General features: G+C 43.3%; 1 protein-coding gene across 1 annotated transcript in view; it reads right to left on the reverse strand.

Moving 5' to 3' along the window:
- dnah5l (dynein, axonemal, heavy chain 5 like) overlaps window positions 1-12,085 on the reverse strand; it is a 34,026-nt gene that overhangs the window by 11,723 nt on the left and 10,218 nt on the right. Inside the window, exons 29-57 of the mRNA XM_046847674.1 lie at window positions 11,576-11,980; window positions 11,380-11,498; window positions 10,702-10,838; window positions 10,408-10,570; window positions 10,214-10,325; window positions 9,972-10,100; window positions 9,623-9,723; window positions 9,259-9,357; window positions 8,942-9,095; window positions 8,361-8,627; window positions 8,129-8,257; window positions 7,812-8,027; window positions 7,576-7,722; window positions 7,304-7,476; window positions 6,515-6,693; window positions 5,743-5,930; window positions 5,436-5,630; window positions 4,972-5,106; window positions 4,647-4,836; window positions 4,261-4,478; window positions 3,645-3,956; window positions 3,273-3,362; window positions 2,889-3,119; window positions 2,150-2,317; window positions 1,697-1,903; window positions 1,066-1,395; window positions 719-925; window positions 373-615; window positions 75-229 (exon numbers count right to left, since the gene is read on the reverse strand). Coding sequence (XP_046703630.1) covers window positions 75-229; window positions 373-615; window positions 719-925; window positions 1,066-1,395; window positions 1,697-1,903; window positions 2,150-2,317; window positions 2,889-3,119; window positions 3,273-3,362; window positions 3,645-3,956; window positions 4,261-4,478; window positions 4,647-4,836; window positions 4,972-5,106; window positions 5,436-5,630; window positions 5,743-5,930; window positions 6,515-6,693; window positions 7,304-7,476; window positions 7,576-7,722; window positions 7,812-8,027; window positions 8,129-8,257; window positions 8,361-8,627; window positions 8,942-9,095; window positions 9,259-9,357; window positions 9,623-9,723; window positions 9,972-10,100; window positions 10,214-10,325; window positions 10,408-10,570; window positions 10,702-10,838; window positions 11,380-11,498; window positions 11,576-11,980 — 5,399 coding nt within the window. The remainder of the gene's footprint in view (window positions 1-74; window positions 230-372; window positions 616-718; window positions 926-1,065; window positions 1,396-1,696; window positions 1,904-2,149; window positions 2,318-2,888; window positions 3,120-3,272; window positions 3,363-3,644; window positions 3,957-4,260; window positions 4,479-4,646; window positions 4,837-4,971; window positions 5,107-5,435; window positions 5,631-5,742; window positions 5,931-6,514; window positions 6,694-7,303; window positions 7,477-7,575; window positions 7,723-7,811; window positions 8,028-8,128; window positions 8,258-8,360; window positions 8,628-8,941; window positions 9,096-9,258; window positions 9,358-9,622; window positions 9,724-9,971; window positions 10,101-10,213; window positions 10,326-10,407; window positions 10,571-10,701; window positions 10,839-11,379; window positions 11,499-11,575; window positions 11,981-12,085) is intronic.

The following is a 12,085-nucleotide window of genomic DNA, read 5'->3' on the forward strand; positions in this document are numbered from 1 at the left end:
AAGATTAAAAACAGTTCCAAAATCTATATTTCGTTAATAAATTTTTTGAGATTGGATCGAATACCGATGCTCACCTCGTGAGAGTAATCTGGAAGCTTTGATACCCAGCAATGAAGGAGGCCAATCGTGTGAGGCTCTGCTTTCCTGATCCTCCCACACCCACTAACAGAGCATTGCCCTGAGGAGTGCGAATGACGCGTGATATCTTCACCAAGTGAATCATCGCATCCTGTTCAGACAGGAAGAACGACAATCTTGTTTGTGAACAACAACTAAGGATTTTTTTTATTTTTAAGAAAGTTCAGGCTTTTGCAAGAAATCCAATGTGTGGTGCTGTTTGTACAAACTGTTTTGAGAAATGCACTTTCTGACCTTAAAAAAGACCAGGTCCATTGGAGCCCCCCTCACCGACTCATTATACTGCTGCAGGAACATAGAAAGACGCTCTGACAGCGCTGTGAAGGAGGGAACAGGTTCGTATATCTTCGGAACCAAAATCTCAGCGTCTTCAGGTTCATCTCCTGTTATCTCAGGAGCATCTCTGAGGAAATCTACAAAATATTCTTCCCAAGGTTTACGCTCCAGTAGACCAGGTCCACGGTCTTCCATCACAATCTGAACACCCCAGAGATGACAGATCACACATCAATCGGCAATATGAAAAGAAGCAAAACAAAATCAAAAGGGATCCATCTACTACGGCGTACGGTACACCCACCCTTTCCAGGATGCCGTCGAAGATCTCCCTATCGTGGTGATCGACGAATCGGTCAGCCATCACTCGTGTGCACTCGTGGCGGAAGAGAGAAATCAGGAGCTCTTGATCTCTGCACACTTCTGCTTTTACAGTCAGTATCCCCTGCCATATCCTGCTCAGGTCCCTCAAATTAAAGATATAGTGGAATTTTGCGGGTGATGGCAACATCTAAAAAGAGTGGGGTTTTTTTTTTTATCAGTGCTACAGATTTTGATAATGCATTCATGTTTCCAATCGAATTCAATCAAATGATTGGTACGTTTGAACAAAACGAAAAATAGAACAATAAACACGATGATTTGCGTCACCTTGGATTTTACAGTTTGCCACACTTTCCTTATGGTGGGCACGAGCGCTGCAGCGAGCGTGCACACGCCCTCCGTAAAACCCCTTTCTGGGCAGAAATATCCAGATGCTAACGTGTGGAAGATCTTATCTATAGACGAGTTGGATGGAAGAGTACAGTTGAACACGCAGAACTGACGCTTCAGACGCTGTGGGATGTCGTTGCGACCCCCTCCAGGGTGGATCATGGCTGCTATGAGCTGCAGATCTACGATGCTGATGAACGTTCCAGGCCGGTCCAGACTGTAAAAGCCTCCCTGCTCCATTAGTTGACGGACTATTTCATTAGTGATCTGGAGGAGGGGTGGAAACGGAAGAATGAGAACTTGATTAAACATGTGCTGATTTCCTTCTTATCCTCTGGTTTGTTCTGCTGGTTCCATCTACTTATACTGTCCTGCTAGAGACCTCTGCCAATCAGGATTAAATGGTCAACAAAAATGGACCAATCAGGAGACAGGAACCTGACCAGAATCGGACGAGGGGAAGTAATATAAACCCTTGTCTCAGGCTTTTTTTTTTGTCTCCTGTTTTGCTCTTTAGACAGACAGACAGACAGACAGACAGACAGACAATAAAAGGGATCATTCTCACCTGGTCTCCCCACTCATTAATGACTGGCATGTTGATATCGTCGATGAAAACGGTCATCTTTTTTCCTGCGGGTGGTCCGTACGTGGAGCCAATTCGCTTATCTATGTAGCTCTCAATGGTTTGCTGAAACATGCTCGGGAGTGTGGCGGAGGAGAAGTTCAAGCTCTTACTCAGGTGCAGGTCAGGGTTATACCTGTTGGTGTAGCCCTGCAGACAGATTCATGCACACTGTCGTCATATAATACATTCAACTTCTTTTATTTCCTTTCCAGTACATTTCTGACCATTTATTGAAAAATCTTTTGCACATCCGGCAATTAAAACAGTCCGTGTGGAAACATAGCAACAGTCGCGTTTTGTGTCCTGATGATTTACGTCACGACCTCATTTATGAAACAGAAGCAGTTAAGAGAAGACGAGAAGGAACATGTCCGATTTGGATCAAAGACTTACGTTAATCATGACGGTCTTCCCAGTGCCCTGTTCTCCAATCAGGAGAACTGCTTTGCCCTGTTTCATGATTGTTTGCAGAAGGAAGTCGGTCCGTGTGTTATCCACGTTCGGCACCAATATAGAGGCATAGTCAGGAACTGTGTCCTTCGAGTAGTGATACTGTTGCACCTAAAGAAAAAAGAAATCGAATTAAATGCCCAGCATTGGACACTTCCAACATTCCACCTCATACAACAACCCTCTCATTAATCCCATGAAGATAAGGTGCATCCATGACACCATAAGCAAACATCAGCAACCTCCCCAAGCTCTACTGAAACCCGGAGCATCGAACGATCTAAAGCTGTGGTGAATTTACTCGGACATCCACTCGAGGGATCGACTTTCCTGAACGTTCTTACTCATGAATAATCTTCCTCACTGTAGAATGACGGACTTTAAAAATGGCCTTATAACCCCTCCCTGATTGATTGCTCTTGATGTGTTTTTTTTCTTCTTGGCGTTAACACACACCAGACCAGCAAACTTCTGAAACTTGGGATTTTATAGAGATGGGTACAATTCCTGATGATCAATTAATCAAGGGCAATTTTTGAAATTTACATAAAATGCAGAAGCCCGAGTCCTCACCAGGAACACAGAGACGCAACATACCATCGCTATTTCACCGGGTCTGTGATATTCATTTGTATAAATGGCACAATATTGACAAATTGGCACACGGGTTATTGAGAGTTACCTTGTTTGACCACAGCTCCCATTCCCCAGTTTCACTGACCACGTATTCGAAAATGGTTTCGTCACCCTGTGTGTTAGGCAGGTCCAGCAAAACCGGAACGTTTCTCAGAAACACCTCCATCTTGGATCGATCCTCCAGTTCCAGTAACGCACCCACAGACCACATGACAGCAAACACGAACAGACGGCTAATGTGAGCTTCTGTCAGGTTCTTCTCTTCTACAATCAGCCCCTGCAAGAAAACCCGGCAATCCGTCACCATACCACGAGAAAATTTTTACATGGAAACAAGTCTTGAGTTGTCCACTTGAGTTGTGTGTTAAACATAAGATCTATGGTGTACAGTTTATATAAAGATGTGCAGTAAATGTATTATTACTCTCACCTGTAAAAGGTCAATAGTCTGCCTGATGTACATGCACTCCAGGATCTGCATTTTCGGGTAAACCGCGGTAGAAACAAAGTTCATCAAGTCCTGTGGGGACACATATTTCCAGGTCAAATCTGTATTTATAAATGTAACACACATTAATCAGTATTAAGGGTTGAGTTACGCAATGTTCTGATCTCACTACTGGATTATAAGCGATAAACAAAAAATGTCATCACTAAAAGTCTCCTTTCACTGTAGCCACAGCTGCACACCCATTCATGACTACTTCCATATTACACAGTGTGTTGCTCCACTTACACCTGGACTCTTTTCTACATTACTTTGATATGAAGAAGTTTGTTATCTCTGCATTAGGACACCGACCTGGTAGACGCTGTTGAAGCAGTTCAGAAGCACTTCTGCCTGGGAGGCTGGAATATTCTTTAGCCATGCCTGCAGAATGGGCTTCCAGTCCAGCACAGACGAACTCATGAAGACCATGCCGTTACGAGAAACCGTCGCCGGAGAAGCGTTGTCGATGTTGTGAGGTTCAAAAACCACTTTACAGTTGGGAGACATCGGGATGCGGTCTCCATTGGCTAGGGTAAGAGTTTTGTTGTCGTCTAAAACTGAATTCAAGTTTTCAATCCAGACAGCGTCTACTGGACCATCCAGAACAATCCATATACATTCGCCCTGAAAACATACATGAATGTGTACGTATTATTCTAGAACAGAAAGGCACATCAGATTGGCTTATCAACCTGGAATGAAGTTTGTAATGAAAACTGGGATACCCAGAGGAAAAACCCTACAGCATGAGGAGAATCCATACAAACTCCAAGCACATGGTTATCTCAGGTATACTGCTGAGCATTTTGGTGGTGCTGGGATTTGAACTCATGAGACCTTCTAATGTCGTAGGCATATTGGGTTCTGGGAATTCCTACAAAATTGAATCCAGTTTCTAATAAAGAAACTGAAAATTTCTGTTTCTTGCCTTCTTTGCTTTCAGAGTTTTCCTCCACAGTGTCGAGAAGACTCCATCCGTCCAGTCGTTTGTAGCCACGTCCAAAGTTCCAAACATCTGGGAAGCCGTAATGGCCTTAGGGTTCATTCTCATTTCTTTGTGTGGAGTGCCACAGATCGTCATCGCCTGCAACAGGGTGTGGATGCAGGTGGTTTTCCCCGTTCCACTAGGACCAAGAGTCATTATACCTGTCACACAGCATCAAACAGGTTACTGAAAACCGTACGTGGTCAGAATCTTCCACATTATGCACACAATATTATTTATTCCCATGTTTTAGTTAGTTGTTGACCAGAAAGAATGAAGCCATCTGAACCCTATGCTTAAAATAAATAACAGTAAAATTAATGACTGACCGTGTCTTACTCGCTGAGTTTCATAAAGCTGGACCAGTTTCAGCATCCATGGTTGGTGAGCAATTAAGCCGGCCTCCTCAGCCTGACTGCTAATAGCTGCTTCCAGCTCGGGATAACCAGCTTTATCCAGCCCGATCCCCGGGAACAAATCATTAATCAGACTCAGGAACAGAGGTTCATCCTCATCTACCTGTCGAGAAAAGTCAATCTGATTTGTATCAGCATGGCTTGGACCTATCAGAGTTAATAGAACGCTTATGCTAAGCCGCTGTTTATGCAGATTGTATTCACCCTGTCGAGTCAGTAGAATAATGTGAACGCCTACCAGTTTGGAGAGGTTCATGTCACGCAGCACCCTCATAACCACAGTCTTCTCAGGCTCCGATGGGTTCGATCGCTTTACTGCTCCCAAAGTCCTCAAAACTGACAGGATATTGCGCAAGCCAAAGTCGTAATGGACCTACAGAAACATGCAAACAAGGAAACATTCTCTTAAATCTGTATCCTTTGTGACCTCTCGGCCTCGAGTCTGTCATACTTTTACACCAGGGTTTATAGATGTTTGTGGCAAATGACAAGCAAAAGAGCTGCCATGTCGGGCTTCAAAGACCAACCCGTAAAAAGAGAGATGTTGAAAAAGATGTTGCATTTGTGTGAGAGAAGGTGGAAACAGGTTCCTCTCTGGACCCTCCTGAAACCACTTGGTTGGTCCACATGCAATAAACTTCTCATCTCGTACACAACCAATTCAAGACTCGTTATTGATCGCCGCTTCCCGGAGAAGCTTACTTGTTTGGAGAGCTGCTCCTCACACAATTTGTAAAGCGTATAGAACTTGCGGCTGAGCATCTGGTTCTCTCTGAAGCCGCAACTAGCCAGTTTGACTCTCATAATGATGGCACGGTCGGGCACCATCATGGCCACGATACGAAACTGAATCTTCAAATTCTCAGGCAGCTCCTGTCTTCCTGCATACCCTGGATTCTGTTTTAGAAGACATGGAGATGAAGAGAAGGGAATGTATTCGACGTGAAGAACTTATCTGATATACTTATCATTCGATTTTTTTCCAGTCATGAAAAAGATTTTTACTAACCATCGTCAGGAAGATGCCAAACTCTTTGTCCATGTCCACGACGTCTCCATCAGTGAAGACAAACTGGGATTTTTTGTTCTTTTTACACTGGAGCACAATGTAGATCTGCTGTGCTGCTACTGAAAGCACGGGCAACTCGATGCGGTTAAACTCGTCAAAGCAGCCCCATGCGCCGGACTGCGCCAGGCCTGTGGGACAAACGCAGAATTCAGTAATGCATGTCGGTTTCAAAAATCTGATATCTGGATAATCTGGATATATTCTGGAACATTCTCAGAGATTGCTTTCTCGCTCCATTCATGGCAGTACAAGTTCCTTTCTACGGTTGAGAGTTACGAGCCCAGTGGCAGCATAGCGGTGGTGGGATTTGAACTCACAACCTTCAGATCAGAAATCCAACATCCAACATTTTGTGTTTATGTAGTGCGTCTGTTTTCGCTATTTCTCCACCGCCGTTTGCCATTTCCCTCATGTTGATCATTCGTGGTGCACATTACGTGGTTTTGGATCTCACTTTACATTTACAACATACAACTGAGCTGTTGAGGGTTAGGGGCCTTGCTGAAGGGCCCTGCAAATGGCAGCTTGGCAGAGCTGTGTTTGAACTTACGACCTTCCTCACGCCTAGATTAGCGTTATGTTTATATCCGCTGATTCGGATCGTTCGTCTGCAGCGCTCACTATCGGACGCACCACAAATATCAATTAAGCGGATTTCGGTGGCGACTTCTACAACATGGCAACGTAACACGTGACTAAAATGGTGATGTACCTTTATAAATGCGCCCCAGTCCTCGGTAGTCCATTTGATCCGAGCAGTTGAACACTACAACATATTTGCCCAGGCATCGGCCCATGTCTTTAGTGGTTTCAGTCTTTCCTGTTCCTGCTGGTCCTGCTGGTGCACCACCCATCCCCATCCCCAGTGCCTGGGCCAGGGTTATATAACATCTATAGGATCCAATCAAATCCAGAACGATTAGTAAAAACTGCTTTCTAACAACAAATCTTTCAAAATCGGTACTTTCTTACTCCAAAATATGTACAGTTGCAACTCACTCTCACAAATATATAGTATATTTTTTATTTAAAAGCAATTCCTCAGTGAAATCAAACATGTACACACATATATATATATAATTATATCTTTAAATATCCAGAAGTAATAACTAGCTTTGGTTCGACCCAGATAAAGATCTAGACCGGGGTGCAACGATACACGGATTCGTACAAAATTTTTCCGATACGGGGATTTCGGTTCGCTTCGTTTTGTGCATGTGCGAAAACGCTAAGGAATCCATGGTGCTAGCGTTAGCTGCTAATCAGAAGGTTGCTAGCGGCGAACACTATGGATTCTTTTGCATTTTCTGTCCAACTTTGAGAATTTCTCTTGAAAATCCACATATCGAGGGAGTGAATGAATAAAGGATGGAAGGAATGAAGATGTTGACTAAAGTCTGCTAAAATAAATAGTTGAGATCATATTTTTAGAAAATTCTATATTAAATGTAAAACACACACACACACACACACACACACACACACACACACACACACACACCTGTCAGTAAGAGGAGTTATAACCAGTCGGTCACTGCATCCCAGATACTCATTACAGTATTCAAACTCCACGTCGGTGATATGAATCATACACTTGTCCGTGTCTTCTATGAAGTAGAAACGAGACTGCTTCTGCCATTCGAAGTCTGCTTTAGATCTGATGTTCATTTTGACCTGTAAACATGGGCACCATATTCAAATTTATAACCTCATCACTCACTACTACGTCGTCTTTATCATTTTTAATCATGATATACGCAGGAAAACACTTCCCAGATCCTCAAATATATCCTTCTGATGCACATGGATTGTTATCAGGGTTTCATATTTGGTTCTTTCCATTTTCGTGAGCTCATGAGTCGTCATATCGATCAGCTCGTTCAGAAGATCCAAAAACTTCTGATTCGTCACCTGCATGATCTGGAAAAAAGAAAAAAAAAAAAGAGATTGTTATATCTCTTTAGCATCGGATACAAGTTGGATTTTCCATCGAAAAATGTTTCTCAAACCTTCTTGTCACTCTTGCTGAGGCTGAGGGCACCTTCTGCATCTCTGGTCCAGATGAGCTGTATGCCCAGCAGGCCCACCTGAGCAGGGAACGCTGACTGGAAATCAATGAGCTTCAGCTCTGGGTCACTCACAGCCATGTGGGCCTTTCTGATAATGCTATGGATGGTCTTCCTCACCTGGTCTAATAACAATCCCAGCCAGCTTTCTACATTTCCCTGTAAATATCATCAGGAATAACACACAACTCTAATCGTCAGGAACTTATTATCATTTCACTAGTAAAAAGTTGGGAGTGTACAATAATATAAAGTCTTACGTGGACATTTACAGGCTCCATCAGATCTACGGATTCTCCTTCCTGTGACTGGAAGCTCAGGATTTGGTCCTGGTTCTTCTCATGGAACACAACTCTGTTCACGTTGTCGAAAAGGTTCAGCAAATGACCCTGAAACGCAGGACATGAGGTAGATATGATAAGAGCATAGCAGTGTGTGTGTGTGTGTGTGTGTGTGTGTGTGTGTGTGTGTGTGTGTGTGAGAGCGCCATACCTGTATCGTCTGTGGATCCGATGCTTGGCCAAGTATCTCCAAAAGGACAGGATCAGACACGAAGAAGAACCGTGGAAAGATAAGTCGTTTCTTCTCCAGGTATCCACTGAGGGATTTTTGGCACACCTCAAGCTGTTCCAGGAGGTGAGGAAGCAGCTGAGATAGAGTCTCGTCCCCCACGCAGCACTGCACCACCCCGACCACCTCATGGGCCCTCTGCATGATCCTCTGCCATGATTTATCAATGTTCTGGAACCGCTTGGCTTCCTGAGTAAAGCATTCCAAATGATCTTTTGAGCTCTCGATCCTGAGAAATTTCTGAGATTCGTTCTCTTGTGGCAAATACAACTGATCGAACATGTTTCACACACAATCAACAATGTTAGGAACATCTATGGAGAGTTCCATCAGCTGATGGTGCCATGTTCTACACCTTATATTCTGATCTCAAACCCAAGTGACTTCAGGGTATAGATCAAACAAAATGGCTTCATGAATAAAACAATGAAAGTTGAAGCCCCTTTAAAACGAATGAATTTGTTCAAGAGCAGAAGAATAAAATCAGTTGAAATGAAGAAGACCTGTGGAAGCTGCTTGGCGATGTCTCCTCCAACAAACACAGCCTCCAGGTAGAGCCACAGGTTCTGTACAGTCAGCCATTTCTCAATAACCTCTGAGGTGTTGGACAGCTTCTGTACCCACTGCTGAATTGTGGGCTTGAAGGGAGCGTTGTACCTGAGAGGAGCAAAAACAAGAACATAGTGACATCCTGAGTTCTTCATACGCGAACGTTCAGGTTTCTACATCTTCTCATTCATCATCTAATTGAGGAGTTTATTTATATATTTAAATGCAACATGAAAAAAAACATCTAAATCTATCTCCTGTGGTCAGGTACCTGTTGCTCAGGAGTGAACCAAGCACCATGAGGCTGTCCTCTATCAGTCCCACCTTTTCTCTGGTGTCTGAGCCTTTCAGGAGAAGCTCTCCACGGTTCCTGAGCACAGTAAAAAACATCGAGAGTGTGAAAACCCAACTCTCTCGATGGAGGGTCTGGGGACATGATCAGAGTTCAGGGCAGAGTAGATGAAGCCGAATACAGGATAATTATACAAGTCTGCAAGAAACATGTAATTGAAGTGAAAGTTGTCCAACAGACCCCTAGTTATTAGAGACTGAAATACCAGGTGGAATGAAATAAATGGATAGATAAATAAATAAAATATGAGTCCAATCAGTAAACGGATTAAACCCGTCCCTACCTAAACGGTGAAAAAGTAAACTGATGTCCACTCCACTCTGCCACCACTTCTTTCAGCTTAGCCTCAATATCGCGCTCTTTCACCGCACTGATACACACATCCTATTCAAAACAAAGTTCATATAGATGAAGAAGTACAAATAGTTCTTAAAAAAAAGAAAAACCCATCATATTTGATTTATAGTGAGGTCAAATTTGTCAAAAGCAGAACCATATACAATAAGGGGTCTTTAACCAGGAGTCAGCGACCCCTAGGTGGTCCGCAGCGGTACTGCAGGAATTCCACTAATTAATGCTGAATTACAAAAGATTTTTGGTTAAAAAAAAAAAAAAAAAAAAAAAAACGTTACCTCAATATCTTCTTTGTTTTTTAACAGCGGCGCCTCCAAGACCTTTTTTAAAATTACATTTCCAACGTCCATTTCAAACCTGTAACCTGTGATATCGCTCAGGTGCTGCCAGTGGCGGGGCATCATGGCCTAAAAGGGGTACATGTTCCACATGAAAAAACAAGCATATAAATAATCTAATAATTAAACAAAAAATAAGAATTTCACTATGAAATATTTCAATTGGAACCTGAAGAGTTCACCTTGTTTGCCATCAGTTCCAACAGAGGACACGTTTCACTGAACTCATCGATCGTTTTCTTTAAGTCATGAAATGCCTGCCATTCCTTCAACGCTTTGGGGAGTTTCCGAATTCTGGAAAAGATTTGTGCAAACTCTAGAAAAAATGCTATGTATGACGAGTAAATAAATAAAGTTGGAAAATAAAATGCTGTGCCTGTTCTGAAAATCCTGGAGTTCACCGTTAATCTTCTCTATGTTGAGATCAGCCCAAGGGATCTCGGCGTAACCGCTCACACTTTCAGTGACAGAGTTGTACAAAGTGTACAGTTTGGAGAGAAGGTTCAGCTCCTTTTTGATCCGGTGCAGATCAGGATACTCTGCAGAGAACAAAAACGATGTTTGCTTTGAAGTTGTGATCACCAGAAAACAAGAAAGAACAATATCCATTGAAGCACGAGTCCGAAAATAAACTCATAAATAACAAATATCCAAAACAAATCATCCTTACCATTAACTGTAAGGCCAAAGAGCTGCTCACCGCCGGAAAATGTGATGTACTTCCTCCAGAGCTCATCAAACTGTGCCTGATAAACCTGCAGCCTGTCACTGGCCTCCACAGGGTTCAGTCCCACCACACCTGGACCACTACAAACCAGACACACAGCCAGGTCCTAGTATAAATATAGTATTTATGTAGCGCTTTTATTCCAATCCCAAACAAACCCAGAACCAATAAGAAAAAACCTGGTCCTCTTTCCATGGCCAAAGTGTCCCAAGCTTTTAAAGAGCAGATGCTGAGAACTTCATCCTACGTCTTTCTGACAAATTTTTCTACTCCATATTAACTCTTGATTGCATTTCAGTTACTCTGTTTTCAGCAGTAAAACACCTTGTTGTAATGGTTCTAAATACTGCTAAGATCTGAAATATCTTCTTCCTTTTTCGGCTTCTACCACTAGGGGTCGCCGAAGCGGATCATCCTTCCAATTCCTGATCCGCATATTTGATTTGGCACGTTTTACGCTGGATGCCCTTCCTAACGCAACGGGCTTGGGACCGGCACTAGGGGTGTTTCGCTCGGGTTTGTGCCGATTCAACAGCTCTCAACTCACTACTGCGCCAACTTCTGGCTCTCTCGAATAGTTACAGTCCCACTACATGATAACACCAAATACTCTTTTAAAACCTTTTATCGTAAACGTCGTAGAACTTTGTGACCGCAGCCTGGAAGCTTTTGACACCAGTAAGAAGCTCTGCCCTCATGGTGGGGTGAACCTGCTCGAGAGTCTTGTGCGTTTGAATGACCTTCAACAGAAAAAAGATTTCGAAATGAAGAAATTTGCTCACTGTGTGTGTGCAAATGAGTGCAAATAAAATCTCACCAATTCTTTGAGGTTTTTCCAAGCATAAGTTAAAGTGTCCACTCTCTCAGCATTCCCATCGCTGAACTGCAGATCATGTCGATTCAGCAGGGCGAAGGTCTCCTCCACCGGGCCAAGAGTGGCCTCAATCCACAACTCTACTTCCCGTACTTTCCGTAGAGAATCCATGGCTTCCCGGACGTCCTCCAGGTCGGAGACGGGCCTCTGAAGCTGTTTGGTCATCGCATCAACGAAAGAGCTCAGCTCGCTCATGTCTGTAGAGGCGAGCTGATTTAAAGCCATCCCGAATGTTCGCTTCCATGCCCGACATTCCAGAGTCAGGGAAAGTTTGAGGGAGTGGAGGTCGTACAGGATGAAACCCAAAGTGCAATAGGAAGGAAGATTCTCAATCCTGGTTTCGAGTGTCTGCAGAAATGACAAATCAGACCAATGCAATGCCATTGTTTGAGGAAAGGCAGTTAGTGATCAAGACGATCAGAAGGTCGTGAGTTCACAGTTGATTTTAATGCA

The sequence above is a fragment of the Silurus meridionalis genome, chromosome 4, assembly GCF_014805685.1.
Source record: "Silurus meridionalis isolate SWU-2019-XX chromosome 4, ASM1480568v1, whole genome shotgun sequence".
NCBI classification, from domain to species: Eukaryota; Metazoa; Chordata; class Actinopteri; order Siluriformes; family Siluridae; genus Silurus; species Silurus meridionalis.